At 43.8% G+C, this 20,917-nt stretch overlaps 1 protein-coding gene across 2 annotated transcripts in view; it reads right to left on the bottom strand.

Moving 5' to 3' along the window:
* LOC147010340 (cilia- and flagella-associated protein 57-like) overlaps window positions 1-20,917 on the bottom strand; it is a 66,764-nt gene that overhangs the window by 29,795 nt on the left and 16,052 nt on the right. For both annotated transcript variants that reach the window (XM_085858974.1, XM_085858975.1), the window contains exons 2-12: window positions 14,270-14,507; window positions 13,848-14,127; window positions 9,538-9,860; window positions 8,750-8,918; window positions 8,443-8,595; window positions 6,492-6,631; window positions 5,827-5,992; window positions 5,464-5,577; window positions 5,023-5,235; window positions 4,434-4,607; window positions 4,163-4,324 (exon numbers count right to left, since the gene is read on the bottom strand). In XM_085858974.1, coding sequence (XP_085715100.1) covers window positions 4,163-4,324; window positions 4,434-4,607; window positions 5,023-5,235; window positions 5,464-5,577; window positions 5,827-5,992; window positions 6,492-6,631; window positions 8,443-8,595; window positions 8,750-8,918; window positions 9,538-9,860; window positions 13,848-14,127; window positions 14,270-14,507 — 2,132 coding nt within the window. The remainder of the gene's footprint in view (window positions 1-4,162; window positions 4,325-4,433; window positions 4,608-5,022; window positions 5,236-5,463; window positions 5,578-5,826; window positions 5,993-6,491; window positions 6,632-8,442; window positions 8,596-8,749; window positions 8,919-9,537; window positions 9,861-13,847; window positions 14,128-14,269; window positions 14,508-20,917) is intronic.

Raw genomic sequence — 20,917 nt, 5'->3', positions numbered from 1 at the left:
AGGAAGTGGGCTTGGGTGGATTATCGGGGGTAGAAAAGATCGAGGATTTGGATGGGGGAAGATAAGAGGTGGTGGTGAACAGCTGTTTTGAAAGCCTGGAGGGAAGAATGGGAAAGAATAGAGTGAGGAAGTTTATTCCAAAGGCGGGAAAAAAGAGGAATGAAAGAGTGAAGATGAGTCGTGATTCGTGATTTTGGTAGTTTTACCAGAAGGGGGTTGTTGGCGGACCTTGAGCGCCCTGTGGAAATGTGGTTGGGACAAATCGCAGAGAGAGCAGGGGGGGCAAGGCTGGAGAGGAGTCGGTAGAAGACAGACAGACCACCGACTAACCTGCGGTGATTGAGTGAGAGGCCCAAAGACTCAGCTTCATTGCGGGAGATGCCGATGATCTTAAAAGCCCTGGTTTCGACAGCGTGAAGTCGAGAAAGGTGGGAGGCAGGAGCACCAGCCCAGAGGGGAGAGCAGTACTCCATCAGGCTACGGACAAAAGCTTTGTAAGTGGTCAGGAGCTCAAGAGGGCCGAGGAAGGACTTTGCACGACGGAGGATTCCCAGTCGGCGACTGGCTTTTGAGGCGAGGTTGGAAATGTGACTTTCCCAGGAAAGGTCATGGCAGATAGTGAGACCTAGAAGCTTGAAAGAAAAGACTTCTTCCAGAGGATTGTTGAGAAAGTGGATGGGGGGGTTTTGTAAACGGTCCTTTCGAAGAGACATAGTGAGAGTGTGAGATTTGTCTGGATTGAAAGACATGTTCCACGTGTTGGACCAGTTTGTGATTTTATCCAGATCTGCAGTGAGCGAAGAAGCTGCTGCTTGCCGGTCTGAGGGATGACAGATGGTACGGCAGAGGGTGGAGTCATCGGCAAAGAGAAATAGAGGATTTTCCAGAGTCCGAGAGATCATTGATGAAAACCAGAAAAAGAACAGGGCCCAGAACGCTACCTTGAGGAACTCCAGCCTGCACAGGAAGAGGGGATGAAAGAACTCCATTTAGGGCCACACGTTGACTGCGACAGGAGAGGAAGTCTGCGAGCCATGAGTGGAGATGGCCTTGAATACCATGGGAAGAGAGTTTGGTGAGTAGGGCAGGGTGCCAGACTGTGTCAAAAGCACGTGATATGTCCAGGGATACGGCTCGGATTTCCTGTCTGGCATTGAGGACCTCCATCCATTGATGGGAGAGCAGTAGCAGCATATCCAGGGTAGAGTGACCTGGTCTGAAACCAAATTGATGATTGGAAATCAAGCCATTGGAGAAGAGGAAGGATTTCATGTCTGAAGCGATGATGGATTCCATTACCTTGCTGATGATTGGGAGAAGGCTGATTGGTCTGTAGTTACAGGGATCTGTTTTTGCACCTTTTTATGCAGGGCAGTGATGTTAGCAGATTTCCAAGCAGATGGCAGATGACCTTGGGAAAATGAGAGGGTGAATAGAACAGAGAGAGGGTGAGCAAGAGCAGAAGAGCAGGCTTTGAGGACACGTGGGCTGATGCCGTCTGGACCGGTTGCAGAATCTGACTCGAGGTTTGAAAGCAAGCTCTCCACCTTGTCAGGAGAAAAGGATACAGAGTCCAGGGACAGTTTGGTGCGACTGGGTAAAGTGGGTAGAGATAGTGATGGGTTTGGGACACAAGATTTAGCTGCAAACACCGAGTTCAGACATTCAGCTTTATCACGTGTGGAATCAGCAGTGCGGCCATTTGAGGTAAGGGAGGGGATGGAGGGGGAACATACACAAGAAACAGATTTGATTAAACGCCACCAGGATTTTGAGGAGGGAGAGAGGTTTGAGAGTTCAGACTTGAGATGAGAAAGATGTTGTTTTCTGGCTCTCCTGAGGGTAGATACACACTTGTTCCGAGCTTTGTGGAAAGAACTGCGATTGCCCTCAGTTGGGTTTGCTTTCCATGAGGCAAAGGCAAGTTGTTTCAGGACAACTGCCTCGCCACAAGCTTCAGTAAACCAAGGGCGGGAGGAAGGGTAAGACAACTGAACACGAGAGGGGATAAATCTGTGCATGAGGGAGAGCAACACGAGAGGGAGACCTCTCTCTGCCCCCACCACCACCACTCCAAAACTCTGTGCTCCCCTCTTCCTTTCTTCAAATCCTCAAACCCCCTCCCAACACAATGTCCTCAACTCCCCCCCACCTCCTCAAAAGCCTCAAATCCCTCAATCCCAACTTTGTCTACTCTCTGCCCTCCCTCCCCCAAGCCAAGTCTGTCATCCCCACTCCTTTTCTTCTTCAAGTCCTCAACTGCCCCAAACCCCAAGTACTCAATCCCCCTCCTCCGTTCCCAATATCTCACTCTCCCTCTTCCAACTCCATGGACCTTCACTCACAACTCTCTGTCCTCTCCTCCCCATTTCTTCCTGTTCTTAACAATGTTACACAAAGATGCACAGGGAACTTTGGCGCATGAGAAGGCCATTCGGCCTATCATACCTGCGTTGTTCCTGTTCCCTTTTTTAAAGAACAATGTTAAAGGTAAATCAAGATGGAATGTTAAATTCACAATCACTTCCGCCTTTCTTCCCTTATCCTCACTTTAATTCATGGACCGGTGTTTGTGTATTTGTTTGTTTGTCACGCTACTACTCCTACAGTTGTGGGCCGATTTTTTTTTTATTTTTATTTTTATTTTTTGTATACCTTGGTCGAGGCTCGTATGAGAGCAAACACACAACTCACAGCAAGGAGGCATGAGACAAGAGGGGCGGGAGTGGAAGGGACAAAACAGTGGGGAACAGACACATTAGGTGAACTGTGGAAGGGAGAGGGATGGGGATGGGACGGGGAACATGGCGAAGAGAAGATGGACATTTCAGGGACTTTCAGGAAGGAAAGCAGGAGAAATGAAGGAAGTGGGCTTGGGTGGATTATCGGGGGTAGAAAAGATCGAGGATTTGGATGGGGGAAGATAAGAGGTGGTGGTGAACAGCTGTTTTGAAAGCCTGGAGGGAAGAATAGAGTGAGGAAGTTTATTCCAAAGGCGGGAAAAAAGAGGAATGAAAGAGTGAAGATGAGCAGTGATTCGTGATTTTGGTAGTTTTACCAGAAGGGGGTTGTTGGCGGACCTTGAGCGCCCTGTGGAAATGTGGTGGGGACAAATCGCAGAGAGAGCAGGGGGGGCAAGGCTGGAGAGGAGTCGGTAGAAGACAGAAAGACCACCGACCAACCTGCGGTGATTGAGTGAGAGGCCCAAAAACAGCTTCATTGCGGGAGATGCCGATGATCTTAAATGCCCTGGTTTCGACAGCGTTAAGCCGAGAAAGGTGGGAAGCAGGAGCACCAGCCCAGAGGGGAGAGCAGTACTCCATCAGGCTACGGACAAAAGCTTTGTAAGTGGTCAGGAGCTCAAGAGGGCCGAGGAAGGACTTAGCACGACGGAGGATTCCCAGTCGGCGACTGGCTTTTGAGGCGAGGTTAGAAATGTGACTTTCCCAGGAAAGGTCATGGCAGATAGTGAGACCTAGAAGCTTGAAAGAAAAGACTTCTTCCAGAGGATTGTTGAGAAAGTGGATGGGGGGTTTTGTAAACGGTCCTTTCGAAGAGACATAGTGAGAGTGTGAGATTTGTCTGGATTGAAAGACATGTTCCACGTGTAGGACCAGTTTGTGATTTTATCCAGATCTGCAGTGAGCGAAGAAGCTGCTGCTTGCCGGTCTGAGGGATGACAGATGGTACGGCAGAGGGTGGAGTCATCGGCAAAGAGAAATAGAGGATTTTCCATCCAGACTTGCTACATCGGACAAGCATGACCCCAATTAATGTATCGGGGTGTTTTTATCTTTGCCGGTGGCCTTGGGGGGGGGGAGGGGGACGCAAATTCTCGACGTAAATGTGTCTCATGTAGCACCACCTCCAGATGGGGTCTCCACAGACCTTTACAAGTCTCCACCATTTACAGTACAGTATTCCTGTCCCCACGTTTTCCTGGACAGTGAGGGGTTTTGAAGTTTAAGCTGTAGGAATGTTTTTTGCTTCATACACGTAACTTCATGGGTTGTTTTTTTTATTCCCCCTACACAGAGCTGTGAGTTACCTATACACCGCCCAAGTCAAGGTATGCGTCATAAGAACGTGTTGCATGCTTGGAACATGATCGCCCATAGGGAGGGTACTCTGCTAGTTATTGAGAAGTGTCGCTCATGTGTACCTTTTCTACAAGTTCAGAGCGGCTTGTTAACACCTCGTCAATTCGTGGGATGCTTGAAAACCCAACGGTCTCCTGCCCCTCTTGTTCAGTAAGACTCCACACAAAAAGTGAGCCATCAGATCCTCCCGTAATTAGACGCTTGTTGTCGGGGGTCACGCACATCTGGGGAGTTTGGAGTAGATAGAAGGAGGAATTTGACTCGATATTACAAACGTAGACTTACGTCCTCCGTTTGACCCAACTTGGCATGTTGAGGTAATGTGCTACTCACCTGTGTGATTGATGTCTGGTGAGCGGGTAGGTCAAACCATTCTGGATTTGTGGACAGAGGAAGGCGTGTGACTCTCAACACTCCTCCTGCTGTCCCCACGTAAATGGCTCTACCCAAGCGTTCCACAGTTATCGCTGATGCCATGAGAGGTTCCAATGACACCTCTTTCACCACCTGCAAACACACGTCCTTGGTGGAATGGTGATTTCATTTCTTGGCAATGTTGGCTGAGGATGTAAATACTGTAGTCTCCTGATAAGTGTCGTGCTTGATTCTCTCAGCGAGGGAGTCTCATGAGTGGAGGAGGCCAATGGGCCGACCACGTGCCTCGTGGTTACAGCAGGTTAACTGGCATCTCAAGGAGATGGGGATGGGCCTGGCATCTGCCTGGGGGATGGCCAGACGGAGGCCCCTGGAGTACCAGTGGAAAGTGGACGCAGCGACGCGCTGTTCTGGTACATGCTCACATACCTGACCTGACCTTGGATAGTTATCAGTCCCAATATAAAGGGTGGTAGCATGGAATACGCTTAACACTCTGAACACGTGATACCCACAAACAAGACCCACCCCAAAAGGAAATGAATACCTGTGACCCAGCGATCTCACGTAAAGTTGTGGCCGTGGTTGCGTAAACCGGACAACGATCCGAATCTGGCAGTGCAAGTCCAACGTAACCATCCACCTTGATGATGCATTCAGCATGTCGTTTGCCTCCATGTACTCGCCACTCATACACTCGTCCTTCTACGCTGCACGTCACCAAGCACAGGTCATCGACAGACCAAGCCAGGCCGTGAACCTGGGAATTGTAAACACTGATGTGTGTGAGGAAGTCGTCCCTTCCCTTCACTCCACCACCCTCCCCCTCCCCATCCCCCCAACCCATCCCGTATGCATTCAGTTTGACAATCACTAGTGAAGTTCGTGTTTTGCTGTTATCACAATGGGGGAACACCTGAATATTTTAGGATGATTATTTTGGGGTGGAATAAAGGTTGGTGGAGAATGGAAACGGCGTTATCGATACCTCACTGATGTGACCTTTCAGAGTTGAGACATTTCTCAACGTCACAGCAGAAAACAGGTGGATGAGATTGCCCGAGGCTGCGGCAAAGAGGTGTCCTCCATGACTGTAAGCCACCTGGGGGAAAGGATTAATACCTGTGTAAGTCGGTAAAGAACTCTGTGGACCAGATTCATCGTTTAAGAACAGTCAATTAAATGTTGAACCCGACTATCACGATCGATTAACCTTCATCGATATATCCAAACAGGTCAACAATAGATATCATTTGAATTAGCAAGTAGTTAGTGAAGGACCTCAACCTTGTGGAACCGTATATCTGAAGGCCTTTTTGGTGGTGAACGTGTCTCCACAAAGCCCACATACCTGGTGACAAGCCTGGACAGAAAATTCGTTCACCGTACGAAGGTCCGCCTGGAAAATTGAGAAGAGCCGAAGGCACTGTGGGAAGCCAACAAGGACCATGAAGCCAAACGGGTGGAGGGAGATGCTGAGAGCCGGTCCAGGCCACTTGCAGTGGACCTCCTGCATGCTGGAGACCGATCATCTTGCTTAGCATTTAACATGGACTCTCGACATATAGCTTTCAGATCATAGTTTAGGTCAGTGACTCTCAAATTACATGTGAGTAAGGACACTTGGTCTTCAAAAAGCAAATTGTGACTCCATTGAAAGTCTACACCTTCACTGTGCTGGGAAAATTGCCATTGCATTCCCAGCAGTAGTTAAGGCAGGAATTTGGAATTTCTTCAGGGTGCCGGCGATAGCTCGTCTACTCTTCATGAAGGACACCGTGGGATGTCGGACGTCCACCAAGTAATGCCCCAGAGGGGTCGCCCATTGTAACGTGTCCATCCGAGGGAAGGGTCGGCACGCCCATTGATGAATCACCCTGCCTACGAAGCACCGGGATGACAGTTTGTCGCTGGGTCGGGATTCGAACGATGAGTGTGCAACCCTCGAGACCACCCTGCCAGCCCTGAACCACAATGAATATGATAAAGTTAACCTTGTGATAATCATCATGATACCTTGTTTGCAGGTTCCAAACAGAAATTGCTCCATCATCAGAGCAGGTGGCAAGGAGAGGCCGATAAGAGCAGACGGACAGCCCGGTAATGCGTTTACAATGCCAAGCAGGACCCCATGCCTCAAACTCGCTCTCTTCCACCTGTGGTGAACATTTACAAATTTCACTTACACTGTGCACACAGCACTGACACCAAACATCCACCAGTGCTGTATATTCCAGCAGTACATGATTTGATTTGAGAGACAATGTGAAGTTAACAGCATCCAGCAGGAAGAAGTTGGCCTAAATATGCTTAATCATCATGTTGGTACTTATTCGAATTCCTCTTATAATTTTAAAAAGCATGGATTTTATCAATTGAATGCTGATTAGAGTACTGCTGTTGGAAGAGAGGTTCGCTGACGTTGAGGGCTCGGCTCCTCTGACGAAGGGCTATCGTTGGGAACATTTGCCACACTTAACTTTTCATGGCAGTTAACATACTCCATTCGCTTTCAGATGATAAAAATCCATTGCTTAACCTGTCTGCCAATGAAGTCTGATACTCACCTTCTTGAAAACTGATATTCCATTGTATTTTCAAAGCTCAACCTATTGGTGATCACACTTACTTCTACAGCAATTATCTTGTTCCTCATTTGTGTCAATGACCTTTCCGTTGCTTTGGAAAACCCTCTATTCCTGTTTTCAGTTGACTCCAAATTGTGTCGTCCAGTACACCGTCTTACTGCTCGGCAGACAGCCGCTGCATGTCTTTCTGCTGATCTGGAATTGATTAGATGTTTGCGTGATAAGTGAAACAGGTGCTTCAATCTTGAAAAATCTCAATCTCACCCTATCGCTCTCGAATGATCGTCAAACGAACCCACCTTTCTATTTCCTTGGTCACGCACGAGAAGAGGTCCAGTCTGTTGAACTTGCAGGCCTCACCATGAGCCATAACTTTTGTTGGGCCGATCACATAGCAAAGCTATCCTCCAAAATCATTCACAGACTGTGTGCCCTCCATCGATCCACGTCTTAGGTAAATCAGAACGACTCCCGGTCTACAAGGCCTTCCTTGTCGCTGAATGGAGGACTGCCTTCCTCTTTGGGATGGTGCTTTGAACAGCATGTCATCTGGCTATGATGGATTTTGTTGAATCTAAAGCTCTCAACATGATTGGAATCTCCCACGATAAGGTAGAAGTACAAGGTCTGTTGTTCTCACATCGCAGACAGGTCGGTACAGTCTCTCCGTTTTGCTGCCTCTTCTCCAGTCTAGCTCCCTCTGCTCTGTCAGTCCCCAACACTCTCCAACTCCTACAGGATGTACAAGTTCTTCCAGTAACCCCCTCTTGGTTAAACTCCCAAATCCAGGATTTTTACACACCCGCACACTTTTGTTCTTTTGACCCGTTTGTGTAACAGCCTTCCGGAGGCAATTCAATCCCTCTATCCCCATCCCCTCCAGGGCTTCACAAATATGGTGCACTACCTTATCAATATAATTTTATACCCCATACCCATTCCAACCCTCTTCCTTGCAGGTTTCTTTCCTTCCTCTCCATCCTGTTACGCTGTTCGTTCATTCCATTGCTTGTTGCATCCACCTGTTACCCTAGTGGCCCACAATTAGTTACACTTTTATCCTCTGTCACATCGCTCTTCCATGGACCTATTTTTTTTTCTCCAAACAACACATAAACTAGAAGAGATTAATGAGTTTGTCACATGCAACTTTGAGACCTGACTTGTATTCTATCAGAAGTCTTCAGGTCCTTCATATTCTACCAATGAGGCCTCTATGGATTGGTGAACACGACACACCTGGAGAACCAGGGCAGGTTTTACCAGCTTGAACACTATTGTCACTGGAGGAGAGAACATGAAGATTTCGAATCGATCACGTGATTTCAAATAGGACATTGTGATGCACTCCAAACATTTTGAGCTCAGTGACAGCAAACCTCATTCGTGTTTCCCAGCATGAGGAAGGCTGCGTAAAGACGACCACGATCGGTAATGGCGACGAGCATCTCCTCGGATGGTGTGAATGCGAGTGACACGATTCGCTGTCCGGAATGCGATTCCTCATCAGCGGAGCACGGATCAGAGGGAATCTGGGATCACGGGGTCAAACGGCATGGAAAACTCAAAGGCAGGATTTATTTCTTGTGACGCAACTGCTAAAAGCAAACGGATGTTGTCTTACTTAACTCTACCAACTTAGACACACTGTTGTAGAGTTCTGGTTCTGATTCACACACAAGTTACCTTGAAAACCTGTGTGGGCCTGAATTTCTTATCGTCAGTCTTCTCAACGATGCAGGCACTTTGAGGAGCGAAGACACAGGCAGCACCACGAGAAAAGGACACCAGCAAACGCACACCATCCCATCTGCTTGCTGACGTGTGCTGGCCAGGTAGATTGACGTGCCTCAACCTAGGAACGGGTCAGGCAATTCTGCATGCTGTCAGAAATGGGTGTTTCAACGCAGTGCATCATAGACCACAATGTGGAGAAATTAAAACTACTGCAGACAAGTCGAATCGTGTTATTGAACAACTGAGGTCGTTGAATGGTGCCTCACAACATGTTGAGCAGGATCTCGTTTTTACAGTTTGACCAGTCGTCGTTATACATTGCATCATTCACAGAAATCTCGAGGGCCATACTGTTGAGACTGCCACATTCCAATGAACATCCTGAAGTATTGCACAACATCTGCTAGTCATATGAAGCTTCGTCTGGATGCATGAGGGTTGGAAAACGCACTGTTTTGATTTGGGTTTTGAAAATCCACACGTTTATGAAATGTTACCACATGGTTCAGTGTTTTACGGTTTGGTGTACTCTGTCAGACAATGGTGTTACTGCTCTCAAATTAAAATGGACGGTTTATCAGGGAGAGGCAACATGTTGGTCACATTGAACAAGTTTTTAATGACAAATGTCCAAAGAATGTTGTTCATTTGTGATGAATAGTTTTGTTGTTTTGTGTACATGAAAACTTGTTAATCACATTAGGGCCATCCTCGAGTACAAACTTCTCATGACTCACCTCTTGGATTGGAGGCTGCATCCTGCGGTGCTTAACACCACCTCGCTTATCTGTTTTTCTGATTGCTCCAGCCATAACATTTCCCATGGTGCCTCATTTTCAAAATCCCACAGCACAACACGGGCATTGTCTGTACCCCACAAGAGCCTTCCATCTGGAAGCCAACAATGGCAGAAAGCCGGAGGGAGTTTGGGACCACGAGACGGAGGCAAGTATTTGAGGTGACCCTCAGTGTAGCGAAGTAGTAACGGAGGTTCCGGTTCTGAACAGCCTCCCACGGTCGATACACACATCAGGCCGTAGTCTTGAGGACTGAATGAAATCTGAGGAAAGGGAACGATGAAATGACAGCTCTCAGTTTCCACAGCTATTGATGGTGGAACTCAGTACATATTGAAAGGGCAGTTTTTTTTTTTTAAAGGATGCCGGACTGCAGAAAGAAATTAGATTAATTATATCTGCAATTGCCCTCAGGAGATGTGAAACTTGTGCTGCAGAGTTTGTTTAATGTATTTTCCACAAGCAAATACCACCCATCGCTTCGCTGATTGGAAGACTAAGAAAGGGGGGAGGTCAAAGTGTAAGAATTATGTTAATGAATATAATGCAATGATGCCACAAGCTGATTAAAATATTACCTATTTTATTTGTTTCCTGATTAATTGGGCAGGAGCATGATTTTTGATGAAGTGGTACTTCTTGTATGTTTACTTAAGTAAGTTGAGGCATTTCTAACACTGACTTGACCATCCTTCCTCAGCACCGAAGAGCTGAGTTAGCTGATGGATCATATTTCTTGATGAGAAGGGATCTTTGGAGAATGGTGAAAAGAATTGCTGATTGCAAGTTTGAAACCCTGATAAATACTGCTGCTCTTTTTCCATAGAAATAGCAAATGAGATGATTTGTTTTGAGTGTACATACAACTGAGATTTCTATATATTTTATTATGTCGTTTAGGTGTGAAAAAAAAGGAAAGGAAAGGGTAAAATTTTGATGTCACATATAATGTACGTTAGATGCTTAACCGTGATTTTGTTTGTTTTCAGAGTGTTGAGAGCAGTTAAACTATCCATCCATCCATTAGGACCATACTCTGCAGAGCGTTGGTGCCGCCGAAGCAGTCTCCTTGGCTATTGGGAACAATCCTGGACGGGTCGCCACTCCGACACAGTATACCAGCATGCTGGCACTCATTTTGCCGACCTCGGAAGGATGACAGGCAGAGTCAACCCCACCTGGTGTTAATTCAACAGCTGAGCGGGATTTGAACTCAGACCCTAGGATCCCAAGCCCACTACCTTAACCATTAAGCCAACACCAGACATATAGTTAAACTATGCAGTATATGATTTAGTCTTTGAAGCTTTGGAAGAACTTCCACCGAAAGATTGGACAATGGGGAGAACCCAGATTTGGGTGATTGGGCATTCAATACGTGATCATGACACTACCCCCTTCCTGAGGAGATAAGATGAGCAATGTGGTGAGAAAAAAGAAAAACCCACTGAAGAGAAGGTTGGACAAGCCAAACCCTGGCAAGGCAAAGACTTAACGTCGCCGTTGCATGGTGCCTGCCTGGGGGAACGACCCCAACCACACTCGCAAATTGCTGCTCTGCAGATACATTGCGAACTTGCCATGGTCACACAATGCACAACGAAGGCCCTGAAGGTCCATATGGCGAGTCATCTGCAACGTGTGTTCAATGGTGCGGGTGGGTCTTGTGCAGCCATTGCAGCTGCCTCCAAAGTGCATAGCTCGCTTGGTGAATCAAACCCGATTGCACAAACTGCTGCTACGAGGCTGCAAACTCTCCTGGGGATAGATCTCTGGGTCACATCTCGAGTCCTTTTCATCTCCTTCAACCCAGTGTCATCTGAAACCCAAACTCATACCTGCCAAGATCTACCTTCTCTGCAGCTCAAGGAGCGCCGAGACTGTGATTCCAGAAGGGGGCTGCTCTATCGACACTCTGACCTACTTATCTTCTGGCCTCAGGTAGCATGTCTTTTAGATTCGTGACACCTGCTGATGAACAGGCCATTAATTAAATGGAAACACTCACTATCCTGGCTGGGACACTATTGAAATGGTCGTCGTCCAGCATTCTTCTCCTATGAGCACTCGCTGCCATTGTTGATTGATCTTGTGTAATGGATATCTTTTCTCCTCTAGGAATTGGGTATGGTGATCATGTGTAATATAATTATTCAAATTTTTCTTGATGGAGGAAAAAAAGGAGGGGGGGATGTGGAATGAAAATAATTATATTCATGTATTTTCAATAATAGTCACTTGTTGAATTGTTGCTGGCATTTATAAATTTAATTTTTATACGAGAGTCAAATTGGCTATCAGTAATGTTTCCCTTTTCCCAAGGGTCTTTTGACCTGCATATTGAGAAAAGAAATATCTTACTATGAAAAAAGGTCTTGCTTGCTGTATACAAACAGGGTGACCTGGTTGATAACACTGCAACTTTTGCCATGATTGTGTCATTCTCTCCCTCCCACCCAAAGTGGACACGTATTGCAGTTTTGAGTTTGTTTGCCTCATTCTTATCAGCTCATGTCATAGTTGAGTTGCCAAATGTCTCACCCTCCTATTCTTTGGAATGTCAAATTGTGAATAAGAGGAATTGCTTCGGGCTTCTGTTTCAGTGAAGTCAATTTGAATGTTTCAGTGAATCATTGAATGTTCTTCCTCCATATATACCAAATGAAAGACTCTCTGTTGTATGCTGATCCAACTTGTAGAAATTGAATTCTTTTCCACCACAACCCTAAGTCACGTAGTTGAGTTATTGGTGTTTGCGGTCGATTATTCGCAACCCGCCGCTTCATGAAGTTATCTGTGTGCAACAGCCTGTGATTCCAGCTAGTCTGGTGAGTAACCCGAGGCAGCCCATCCCTCATGATCTCACCGCGACGTTGGGTCCACAACAATATATGTACATGTATGTATATATATATATATATATATATATATATATATATATATATATATATATATATATATATATATATATATATATATATATACACATGTATATGTGAGGGGAGGGGGAGAGAAGGCAGCATAATAAGGCCAAGGGAAAGAAGCATGAGGGGAGGGTAGGCAGTGGACCAGGGCATTACTAGGGCGATAAAACGTGTCCAAACAGCAACGTTTTCTTTTTAACCGCCGTGTTCTACATAAAACCGGGTGGAAAATCTCTTCCTTCTTCATCTTCTTCTTCGCTTATAATAATGCAAGTCTCATTCAATCCCGTTTCTCAAATCGATTACATTCAGGAAATGGTGATTTTACACTGCCTTTTCAAAGCATCACAAAGCAGTTCACTCTGCTTGCTACACAGGTGAGAAAAGGATTTGAAAAAGCAGCTAATATTTCAATTATTTATGCGCACCATTTTTAAAGGGTACAAGTTAATTTTTATTGTTGTTTTTTTTTCGCAATTACGCAAAGATTGGTATTTCCATCTGTGAAGCGACGGGTCTTACAAGTGGTGATTTTGAAACTAACAACCAAGCGGTTTGACAAGCGATTACCAATTTCCAATCGGTCGCATAAACCCATGTACCCGGAAACACCCATGCAATGTCCGAATTCGACAAATGAACTTTTTTTAAGGAGTCAGAACTGCTGCTAAGTTCAAATCTGGAGCTCAAATTCTGTAATTGGCTTAGTTTAAGAGATTCTCACGCTGATCGCATGCAGAAATGAAATAAAGCCACAAACGCTGGCATCGCCGCGTGTTGTTAAGCATTGCAACGTATCCAGCGATTCATAGGGATGATGAACAGGCATTCGAAAATAAGAGTGAGAAAAGTGAAAAAAAAACTCTATCGTTAAGAAATCATTGCGGCCTGTTCCAAATCAAGACATTGTAGAGCAGGCCGAACAAAATGGCGAATTAAACCCCAGCGAGGTAACCGAGGATGCACCTTAAGACCCCATCGAGAGCAAGGTGGCTGAGCGCCTGATAAAGGATATAATTAAATAAGGCCGTTAACTATCTTCAAAAGGGGTATTTTAATTCACCCAAACTCCCAATTTTTACTCAAGCACTCCCTTGGACTTCCCTTAATGTGCTTGCAAAGTTTCAGGCTGTTTCATGGTTTTGGAGTTATGGAGGAGACACATACACGTACGCACGCACGCACACAATGACATTTATTAGTGTAGATGATGCCCTCATCAAAATTGACAAATGGATCGTCCACTTTGGTGATGAGAACGGCTGGCTAGGGCTGTTTGTAAGTAGTAACCAGATGACTAATTGAAAAAAACATTCTGAAAGATACCTGGTACCCTAAGGCTGAACCAATAATTCCAATGGTTGCAGTGGCCAGCTTTCTTTGCTTCTCCCACAGCCACAGCGTAAGGAGACCGGAACGTGTTCCCAAATCCCCATTGTCACTTGAAACCTCCCACAGACTGGCCAGGAAGCGAGAGTCTGCTGAGAAGGTGAGGCAGGCAATGTAGGGGGTCCTTTGGTCTGAGACAGGCTGGGGATGTTGAAGGTCGAGGGAGCGGTGCTTCTGTGGAGTGACGACTGTGATATCATAGATGGAGATTGTAGTTCTGAGAGGAGAGACAAAGGAAAAAGGAAGATGAGTAAATGAGGCATTCCTCTATAAGGGCTGGCTTCCTACCCCATCATCTCGCACTTCTAAGATGGAGGAGGAAATGAACAGATGGGTTACCATTCCTACATTCATCTGACCTTTTTGGTCGAGTCGTGACAGCATGCAGCGCAGCTGCGTAACGGTGATTCGGGCTCACAGCGAGTGCACATACGGGTCCGGCTAAGCGCACGACCCTCTGTGTGTGCTCCTTGGCTCGAAGCAGCAGCAGTGCAGCACCAGAAGCAAGCAGTGAAGTGGCCTCGTCCATGCAGGTGAGTGGCATGGACTGTGCAGCCACAGGGCCCCACACTTCTTGAAGAATAAGTTGTGCCATTCCTGGTTCAGTTGGTAATAATGTCCATGTTACAAATTGGAATTGAAGTAACAATTATGGGTGAGCATTCTTTAAAAATAAATCTTCATTAAAGTCCAAAAGTGGAACGTTTCTGCCAATTTCGCCCCAAAGGGACTTTCATGGATGTTTGTTTGAATATAAATCTGGTTTTCTTTCGGCAAGAAAATGCAATGGTTTTTGTACATTCAATCCAAACTGATTTGAGAACATGTTACTTGTTTTGCATTAAGATGAACAATTTACATAACTTAATAATAATAATAATAACAATAATAATAACAATGGTTGGACTTTTATCATGCCCAGAACATCCAAACCGTTATCCATGAAATGTGTTGTTCATTGCAACATCGTTTTGCAGGTGCAATGCCTGATTGATATGCAAGATTCTGTTGAATCTGTTTGGCCTTCCTCCCACAGGACATCCTCGACTCCTTCATGTCTCTCCCCGGTTGTTGGCTCCTCTGATTTTATAGGCCTGAACCATGCCCTGGCAGCAGAGTCAGTCCTGCTCTTTCACCTCCAAACCCCGGAGTACCTCTAACTGTGATTTCCCCTCCATTCCCACGTTTTGTTCATCTGTGTGTTGTACCGTGTGCCGTCCTCCTAACAGTGACGACTCCATCTACATCGATCTCTCTCTCTCAGACAACATGGACCAACTTTCAACCATTCATCCCAACTCTCTCTTCCTCATATGTGGCGATTTCAATTGTCACCGTGAAACTTTGCTGGGTGTTGGTACCTCTCTCACCAGCCATGGCACTTCAGCAAAGGACTTCTGTGACTCCATAGGACTATCACCCAGTTTATATGCCTACCCTTAAATAAGCCTTTGTGCCAAATGGCCAGTACAAGGTAAGACATCCTACTTCAACTTCACAACATTTTTTTTTTATCAGTCAAACATTAACATTGAAATTTCTTACCTTTTGCTAGGATCATTTGCTTCTCAACAAAAATTGCTCAACATGCCAAGGTTGAAAGGTATGTCATTGGTGACACTTATATATCAGTGTCTAGTTCCTGTGTGATAAATCATACCGCCTTTGGAAAAGTATTTGTCTATCATTTACTGTGGAAAGTAAATAAAAGTTCTGGAACAATATAATTTCATGGGTGTTTATCAAATTTATTAAGAATCCAAAAATCTAGATTTCTTTTTTGTATGTTGAATAGTTGTATATTAAGATCAGTAGAGCAGACAATGTTACCCACCCCCACCCCACCCCGAATGAAAAATACCTAATTTTGATGGATTTATGTTGTTTGGTCAATGTCATGATATTTTCCCTGTTGTTATCGAAGGATACTTTCCAAGAATCAAACAAAGGTAAATGATAGCATGTTCATGAACAAGATTAATGTTTTTTTCCCTGTAATTTCTCAAAAAAGACGATTTCAGGGATATAAATACTCAATAATGCACATATGAAGATATCAAGCACCCGTATTACACAATATAAACCAAGACAGTAGCAAGATGGTTTATCATGTGCAATCTGATGAATGAGTCAAAGGTGAAAATGGAACAATATAATTTCATGGGTGTTTATCAAATTTATTAAGAATCCAAAAATCTAGATTTCTTTTTTGTATGTTGAATAGTTGTATATTAAGATCAGTAGAGCAGACAATGTTACCCACCCCCACCCCACCCCCGAATGAAAAAATACCTAATTTTGATGGATTTATGTTGTTTGGTCAATGTCATGATATTTTCCCTGTTGTTATCGAAGGATACTTTCCAAAAATCAAACAAAGGTAAATGATAGCATGTTCATGAACAAGATTAATGTTTTTTTCCCTGTAATTTCTCAAAAAAGACGATTTCAGGGATATAAATACTCAATAATGCACATATGAAGATATCAAGCACCCGTATTACACAATATAAACCAAGACAGTAGCAAGATGGTTTATCATGTGCAATCTGATGAATGAGTCAAAGGTGAAAATGAAACACAATCTTCTGTTGTTGGACATAAAATTACAGAATAGAAACACAAATGTGGTGTTCTACACGAACAAGGCCATTACCTAGGCCCAATGTGTTGCTGATAAACATATTGTCTTATGAACCAAAGATGGGTCCTTTATAGTTTCTAAGACATCTCTGATCATATGCACTGATTGTAAGTGATATAAAATGTTCAAGATGAACTTAAAAATCAGAATCATTATCCAGTTCTTCAATATCCTCATCTAAACTTTCCCCATCGTCTGACTCAAAGATAGATGCCTGGTTCTCACAGTCTGGCAGTCTGCACATATCAGTGTATTTCAGTCCGTTTGACAAACACACACATTTTGGTATTGAACACTTCCTTTTACAATTGTGGTTACTTCCTTTTACAAAATGAGGTTACGAAACGGCTAATAATACACAAAAGGCTACCAGCAATGCAATGCTATCAGATAGTTTCTGACTGGCGAGATGCATACCCTGCCAAAACTTATGATGAGCATTATTCCTCTCGCATGGTACCAGTGGCCAAAAATGACTGGATCTGGCTCATGGCCTACCTCGAACCCTGAGCTCAAATCCCATGTGGTTGTTGAATTAATACCAGGTGGGGTTGATTCTGCCTGTCATTCTTCTGAGGTCGGCAAAATGAGTGCCAACATGCTGGTATCCTGTGTCGGAGTGGCGACCCGTCCAGGATTATACCCAATAGCCAAGCAGACTGCTTAGGCAGCAACAACGCTCTGCACAGAGTATGGTCCCAATCTTCGCCTCCTCATTATTGTTGTGTTAATAAACGTCTAACTAATTGTTTCAATCTCTTGACAAGTTCAGTGCTGTATTAATAAACGTCTGACTGGTTGTTTTAATCCACTGTTAAGTTTAGTGCTGTATTAGTAAATGTCTGACCAGTTGTTTTAATTTATTGATAAGTTCATTGCTGTGTTAATAAATGTCTGACTTGTTGTTTTAATCTCTTAACTAGTTCAGTGCTGTATTAGTAAACGTCGAATTAATTGTCTGAATCTCTTCACAAGTTCAGTGCTGTGTGTGGTTGCTCTCACAGTCCGAAATATTACGTCCTCAGGCGAAGGTGAAGGAGGTTATGCTTTCACCCCTGTCTGTCTGTTTGTTACTTGCAAAATCGAAGATTTTACAAGCACTGTATATTGTTCAGTCGATTATGTTATTGGGTCGCCGAAATAGGTGACCCTTATTGTCAGTAATTCTGTCTGTTTGTTTGGATGTTTGTTCGTTTGTCATCAGCATAATTGGTAGTAAACGTGGGCGGATTTTGACCAAACTCGGGTGGTAGGTACATCTTATGACCTCGTGCTTTGGAAATTGTGATGGTTGCTAGGGACGCTTTGGTTCCCTAGCAACAACCGAAAAACCTTCAAAATCGGTACCGTTCACTAGAAATCAATTCCGAAAGCCATTATCCCACGTAGGGTTATGAAATTTGGCACGAATGATCTACAGGTGATGCTCTATCAAATACATCCCGGTTTTTTGTGATATATTGAATACTTTACCCGCAGCGCCCCCTACATTTAGGGTTATGCGTGAAAATTGGCGAAAATTGACGGCCCCCTAGCGACCAGGTGAGTGCATCGATACGAATGAAACTTTGCAGGTTCATGGTACTCAATGAGTACTACAACTTTGCCTCAGGACATATTGACCGATTTCGCTTAGGTCAGGGGTCAAAGGTCAATTAGTGCAAAAATCGATAAGATGCGAGAGCTGGAGGTGCCTTCCCGCCAAATGCTACTCCTCCTAGGGTTATGGTCGGATGGTCATGAAAATTCACACTAATCGTCTGAATACATTGTGCACAAACAATCGAGCCAGATTTTCGATTTAGATCTTTGTTCACCCACAGCACCCCCTCGAACTTTGGGGATTTCCGATTTCAAACCGCATTTTCGGTACTTTTCATTCAAATGTATACCGAGTAGTTATCAGTAGATGGAACTGGATGAGATTTGAAATGCATACTCTTAAGGTGATTCCCTATCCGCTATATGACATCCATTTTGCTCTATATCTTATAGTTTCCATGCTCGGCGACCCATCGCCGCCTACCGGCTTGTTCTGTCTATTTGTCTGTCTGTCTGTTAATCGCCTACAGGGCACAATGTTAAACGGATCTTCACTAAAGTTTCACCACATGATAAAGTTTGTCATAAGCTAGAAGCTGATTGTTTTGAGGTCAATAGGTCAACAGAGGCCAAAGGTCAACAACTTATGTGAGATTTCTAAAATCCTCAATTTTCATCCGATTGACTCGAAATTTGTAAAGGATTTTCATATCAGCTTACTGAATTCAACTACCAATCATTCTTGAGGTCAACCTCAGCCAAAAGGTCAACATAGGCCAACGGTCAACAACTTCGGTGAGATTTCTAAAATCCTCAATTTTCATCCAATTGACTTGAAATTTGAAAAGGATTTTCATATCAGCTTACTGAATTCAACCACCAATTATTCTTGAGGTCAACCTCAGCCCAAAGGTTAACATAGGTCAAAGGTCAACAACTTAGGTGAGATTTCTAAAATCCTCAATTTTCATCCGATTGACTCGAAGTTTGAGAAGGATTTTCATATCAGCTTACTGAATTCAACCACCAATTATTCTTGAGGTCAACCTCAGCCAAAATGTCAGCATAGGCCAACGGTCAACAACTTAGGTGAGATTTCTAAAATCCTCAAGTTTCATCCGATTGACTCGAAATTTGTAAAGGATTTTCATATCAGCTTAATGAATTCAACTACCAATCATTCTTGAGGTCAACCTCAGCCAAAAGGTCAACATAGGCCAACGGTCAACAACTTCAGTGAGATTTCTAAAATCCTCAATTTTCATCCAATTGACTTGAAATTTGAAAAGGATTTTCACATCAGCTTACTGAATTCAACCACTAATTATTCTTGAGGTCAACCTCAGCCCAAAGGTCAACATAGGTCAAAGGTCAACAACTTAGGTGAGATTTCTAAAATCCTCAATTTTCATCCGATTCACTCGAAATTTGAGAAGGATTTTCATATCAGCTTACTGAATTCAACCACCAATTATTCTTGAGGTCAACCTCAGCCAAAATGTCAGCATAGGCCAATGGTCAACAACTTAGGTGAGATTTCTAAAATCCTCAATTTTCATCCGATTGACTTGAAATTTGAAGAGGATTTATATTTTAGGTCATGGACCTCAACTAGCCAATTATTCTTGAGGTCAACATCGACAAAAAGGTCAACATAGGCCAGATTTTAAAAATCCTCAATTTTAATCCGATTTACTTGAAATTTTAAGAGCATTTGCACATCAGATCGCTGTATTCAACCACCTATTATTGTTGAGGTCAATATTGGCCAATAAGTCAACATAGGCCAAAGGTCAACAACTGAGGTGAGATTTCTAAAATCCTCAATTTTCATCCGATTGACTTTAAATTTGAAGAGGATTTTCATCTCAGTTCACTGAATTCAACCACCAATTATTTTGGAGGTCCACGTAAGCCAAAAGGTCAACATAGGCTAAATTTCTAAAATTGTCAATTTTCATCTGATTGACTTGAAATTTGAAGAGGAGTTGCAGATCTGGTCATTGAATTCAACCACCAATTATTTCTGAGGTCAAATTTGTTTTATGGATTATGCAAGTCTCATGTTCTGCACAACGTCTTCTTCGTGTTTATGTGTCTGTGTGCAGGATATATCAAAAAGTTGGGGACGGATCCGGATGAAATTTTGTGACCAGGTTCGGTGTGTGACAAGGACGAACTGTTTAGATTTTCGTGAAGATCCGGATCCGACTACTACAATCTTTTAAGTGATTCTACACCTTCGAGAGATAGGGCCAAAAATGATATACAGCCCGATATCTCAAAAAGTTGTGGACTGATTCGGACGAAACTTGGTGTGCTCATTGGGTGTGTGACAAAGAAGAAATGTTCGATTTTGGTGACGATCTGAATCTGTATCTGGATACGACAATTATTTAATTTTTCAAAGTGATTCTTTCCCATTGGGAGATCAGACCAAAAACGATACCGTACTGTGTAGCATGATATTTCAAACATGCAATGGGTCTGATATGTTCTCGTGGATCAGGCATTACGTGACAGAGAAATGCGCTCTACCGAGTGTCCTAGTTTCCTTCTGTAACTGTACCATTGAATAACTTCTTAGGAATAATGCTGTTTTAGCCATTCGTACAATGTGGAATGGAAAAACATCTCGTTTATCAAATAATTTGGGGTTAAATCTATCATGATTGATATCACTTTGTGATTCAAAAAATTAACTGAAGTATTCATTCTAATTCCTGCTTTTTTCCTCTATTTTATCCTCTACTTTCTACTCCCCTCTTTTGTTATCTATCTCTTGAAGAAGTGAATTCTTGCAGATATTTTTCTGTGTGGT

This window comes from Eptatretus burgeri, chromosome 16 (assembly GCF_056783735.1).
Source record: "Eptatretus burgeri isolate ZD-2024b chromosome 16, Ebu_testis_v1, whole genome shotgun sequence".
Lineage (NCBI taxonomy): Eukaryota > Metazoa > Chordata > Myxini > Myxiniformes > Myxinidae > Eptatretus > Eptatretus burgeri.
Note: the sequence above shows the minus strand (reverse complement) of the source record. Positions and strands in the feature narration are given on the sequence as shown.